At 37.7% G+C, this 4,363-nt stretch overlaps 1 protein-coding gene across 1 annotated transcript; it reads left to right on the top strand.

The window, feature by feature from the left end:
* Positions 1 to 366: 366 nt before the first annotated feature.
* On the top strand, positions 367 to 3,030 carry LOC112514471 (amino acid permease 3). Its single transcript, XM_025120957.1, has 6 exons — positions 367 to 682; positions 782 to 1,015; positions 1,102 to 1,195; positions 1,297 to 1,511; positions 1,812 to 1,951; positions 2,182 to 3,030. The coding sequence occupies exons 1-6, from the start codon at positions 571 to 573 to the stop codon at positions 2,839 to 2,841; spliced, it is 1,455 nt and encodes a 484-aa protein (XP_024976725.1). The 5' UTR covers positions 367 to 570; the 3' UTR covers positions 2,842 to 3,030.
* The last annotated feature ends 1,333 nt before the right edge of the window (positions 3,031 to 4,363 follow it).

Below are 4,363 nucleotides of genomic sequence, written 5' to 3'. Positions count from 1 at the left end.
AGTTTAGGAATTAAATTATTTAAAATGGAAAGGTTTGTTAAACTTTTTCCCTTAATTAATTAAAAATGTATTAATTAACATTTTATAATATATGCTATACTTGAAATGAAAAAGAGTAATAAATATAAAATATAAAAATACAAAGAAAAACACAAGTCGGCGACTAGGGTCTAATTCTGGTTTTTTTTTCTTTTTACTATTTTATTTAATATATATATATATTTGGACATTTGGACACGTGATGTTCCTTGGTCTTCCCTCCCATCTTGCCCACCGCACCCACACTCCACCATAACCACAGAGTTTTATATAAACCCTTCCATCCCACCTTCAATTTCACATCCTTCCCTCCATCTCCATCTTCTATTCCTTTGAAAACAAACTCAATTTCTCTACATTTATTCATCTCATCTGAATTGAATTATCCCACTTGGGATTTCCAATTTCTCTCGAGAATCGGCACCAGTTTTGACTTCAATTCTACACAAAGTTCCAGAATTATTGTTATCAAATTTAATTGAAAGTTCTGATTTTTATATCCCTTTTTGGTTGTGGAAATTGTTCAAAAAGATGGGTGAAAACGCTGCCGGAAAGCACCAACAAGCATTCGATCTCGGCGGAGGTTTCGCTCCTCAGGCACCGTCCAAGTGCTTCGATGACGACGGACGACTCAAAAGATCTGGTAACTTTTTGGGATGTAATTTTGACTTTTTGTGGTCAAATGAGTCAGCTTTGACTGCTTACTGATTTCGGACTTCTGTTTTGTGTCGGAATTGAATAGGGACTGTTTGGACTGCTAGTGCACATATCATAACGGCGGTCATAGGCTCCGGCGTGCTATCACTGGCGTGGGCCACGGCTCAGCTCGGTTGGGTCGCCGGACCCACCGTTCTTTTCCTCTTCTCCTTTGTCACTTACTACACTTCTTGCCTTCTCGCCGCCTGTTACCGCTCCGGCGACCCTGTTTCCGGCAAACGGAACTACACTTACATGGAAGCTGTTCAGAACAATCTTGGTACTTTTGCATCTGATTTTTATAACAAAAAAAGTGTTTTCCGAATGAATTGAATGCTAATTATAACATACATCGAAAATGTTCAGGTGGGTTTCAGGTGAAAATTTGTGGGTTTATTCAGTACTTCAATCTTGTCGGAGTAGCAATCGGATACACCATTGCAGCTTCCATTAGCATGATGTGGGTATCTCTAACTCCAAAACYTTTTTTTTCCCTTCAAGATTTGAACAATGAACTCAAGATTTAAATTCTAATTTGTGTTCTTGGATTCATGAAAACAGAGCAATAAAGAGATCAAGTTGTTTCCATGAAAAAGGTCACCAGAATCCCTGTGGAGTTTCAGGGACTCCATACATGATCATGTTTGGTGTTGTAGAAATCCTCTTCTCTCAAATTCCAGATTTTGATCAGATTTCATGGCTGTCAATGTTGGCTGCGGTTATGTCCTTCACTTATTCCACCATTGGTCTTGGCCTCGGAGTTTCCAAAGTTGCAGGTAACTTTAACAAGTCAAAAAGTTGGTCAAACCACTGACTTCTAGGGTCAAATGAGCAATTATTTAACTTGAAACAATTGTGAAAAACTCATGGTTTTTTTCAAAAGTTTTAAAGCAACAGTTGAAATCTGAAGTAGTTGTTACAAAATAAAGATTTGGTGCAAAAAAAAAAAAAAATGAAAAGGATCCATGCCATATTTCAATTCAAAAGATACCAAGTTTGACCTTAAAAAGTCAAAAGATAACATATAATTTGTATAAGAAAACTAATATTTAATTATTTATTTGTTTAATTACCAGAAAATAAAAAAATCAAGGGAAGCCTTACTGGTATAAGCATTGGGAGAGTGACTCAAACTCAGAAAATATGGAGGAGCTTTCAAGCACTTGGAGCCATTGCTTTTGCTTATTCTTATTCCCTCATCCTCATAGAAATTCAGGTATTTTACTATTATTTTTTTAGATTATCATTTGATATTTTTGGTGTTTAAAAATTGACATAAATGGTCATTCACATGGTGACATCCGGGCTACAAGTAAACCCCAAGTCTCCTAAGAGATGAAAAGGTTTAAACATATGAGTAAATTTTGTCGTATATAAATATTATATATTTAAAGAAAATAACATAAACTAATGAAAATTTTAAATTTTTTGTGTGATAATATTCAGGATACAATCAAATCACCACCGGCAGAGCACAAAACCATGAAAAGAGCAACTTTCATAAGCGTCGTAACAACAACGGTCTTCTACATGTTTTGTGGATGCTTTGGGTATGCCGCGTTCGGAGACATGGCCCCTGGAAACCTCCTCACCGGTTTTGGTTTCTACAACCCGTACTGGCTTCTCGACATTGCCAATGCTGCCATTGTGATCCACCTTGTTGGGGCTTACCAGGTGTATTGCCAACCCTTATTCGCATTCGTAGAAAACACCGCTGCCAGATACTTCCCAGAAAGCAAATTCATCAACAACACCGTCGATATCCCGATCCCAATCGGTGGATACAAACCTTACAAACTAAACTTGTTTCGGTTGGTCTGGAGAACCCTCTTTGTGTGCCTAACTACACTTGTAGCAATGTTGATGCCATTCTTCAACGATGTTGTTGGGATCTTAGGAGCGTTTGGGTTCTGGCCGCTAACGGTCTATTTTCCAGTGGAAATGTACATTGTTCAGAAGAAGATCCCGAAATGGAGTACCCAATGGGTATCACTACAAATCCTTAGTGTTGCATGTTTGATAATATCGGTATGCGCGGCCGCTGGTTCATTTGCCGGAGTGGTTATTGATTTGAAGATCTATAAGCCATTCAAGACAATGTATTGATTGAGGATTAAAAGAATTGTTCTTGAAATGATTTTTAGGAAGGCAAGAAGATATGAATATGTTCATGTTCTTGATAAAACAACCCTAAAGGAGAGGGGGTTGTCATTCTACCTTTGTGTTTTTGTATGTACGTATTTTATTTTATGTATTGGAATCAAATCAATCTCAACAAGTGCAAACTTTTGCTCACATTTTTGTCATATTTTTTAAGTCGTTTGTAAAACTAGCTGTTAATTGATAGAAGGTCATATTAAATGMACATGGGAGGCAAATTACCAAAGGGTACTTAGAGTTACATAATTAGCTTTATAAATACCCTATAGAGTGGTAGAATAATAGGTTTAAATAGATTGAGGAACGAATATAATCAAATAAAATGAACTAGTAAATTATAGACTTTTTATCTACCCTAATTTCATCCTGGTCATGGATAGATCACCCAGGTTTGGGTCTATAAGCAGTGACAATTGCCCTATGAAGGCTCGTTTTAACTACGCCTCCGGTGGGTTCCYTTAACCAAGCCAYTGCCTATGAGTTACCGGCTCATTCTTCAACAGGCACGTGGTCAGAACCMTGGGCTCTTCCCACCGCTTGGGAGCTTATGGTTTAAGGTTCTATTTCACTCCCCCATGGGGTTTTTTTTTCACCCTTCCTTCACGGTACTACTACTTGTTATTGTACTTAGCCTTGCAAGGTGGTCCTTGCTGATTCACACGGGATTCCACGTGCCCCATGCTACACGGGTCAGAGYGTAAACTAGTGATGCTTTCGGCTATTGGACTTTCGTCATCTAGGGTGCATCATTCTACTGCTTCGCCTAGCAGCACGACGCTTGTATTGCTCTCCCACAACCCTRTTTTCACGGTTTAGGTTGCTCCCATTTCGCTCGTCGCTACTACAGGAATCGCTTTTGCTTTCTTTTCCTCTGGCTACTAAGATGTTTCAGTTTGCCAGGTTGTCTCCTGCCTGCCCATGGGTTCAGCAACAGTTTGAAACGTTAACCTATTCGRGAATCTCCAGATCTAAATAGAATCATGATCTAAACATGCCCATTAACCATAGTCTACAAAATATAGATCCCTCGCTCAGTCGATTCATTAGAATTTATAATTTATTGATTTAATCCGACATAGTATAAATAGATTATCAAAAAAAGAAGGGAACATTGGTTTTGCAAACATGAACAAAATTTTTTTAACAGTTTTTTTTTTAAGAAAACAATGTTCTCTTTATCTCTCCAGCCTAGAAGGAGAGATCCCAGTTTTACTATGATTAAATTTTTTCGATGTTTATCGCTTTTATAGTTAGAATTAATTGGTTGTACCTACCTAATAATCTAATATGAATGATCCACTATCGACTCGGTTTTTGGTTTTTGGGTCATAATCATTATGTAGGAGAGATAGCCGAGTGGTTGAAGGCGTAGCATTGGAACTGCTATGTAGGCTTTTGCGTATCGAGGGTTGAATTACTCTCTTTCCATACTTTCACCTAAATTGTGGTATTTGCTARMAACAACATA

Source organism: Cynara cardunculus (assembly GCF_001531365.2).
Source record: "Cynara cardunculus var. scolymus isolate 2C chromosome LG 6, CcrdV1, whole genome shotgun sequence".
In the NCBI taxonomy this organism is placed as follows: domain Eukaryota; kingdom Viridiplantae; phylum Streptophyta; class Magnoliopsida; order Asterales; family Asteraceae; genus Cynara; species Cynara cardunculus.
The sequence above is the reverse complement of the archived record's forward strand: the minus strand, read 5'-3'. Positions and strand labels throughout refer to the sequence as shown.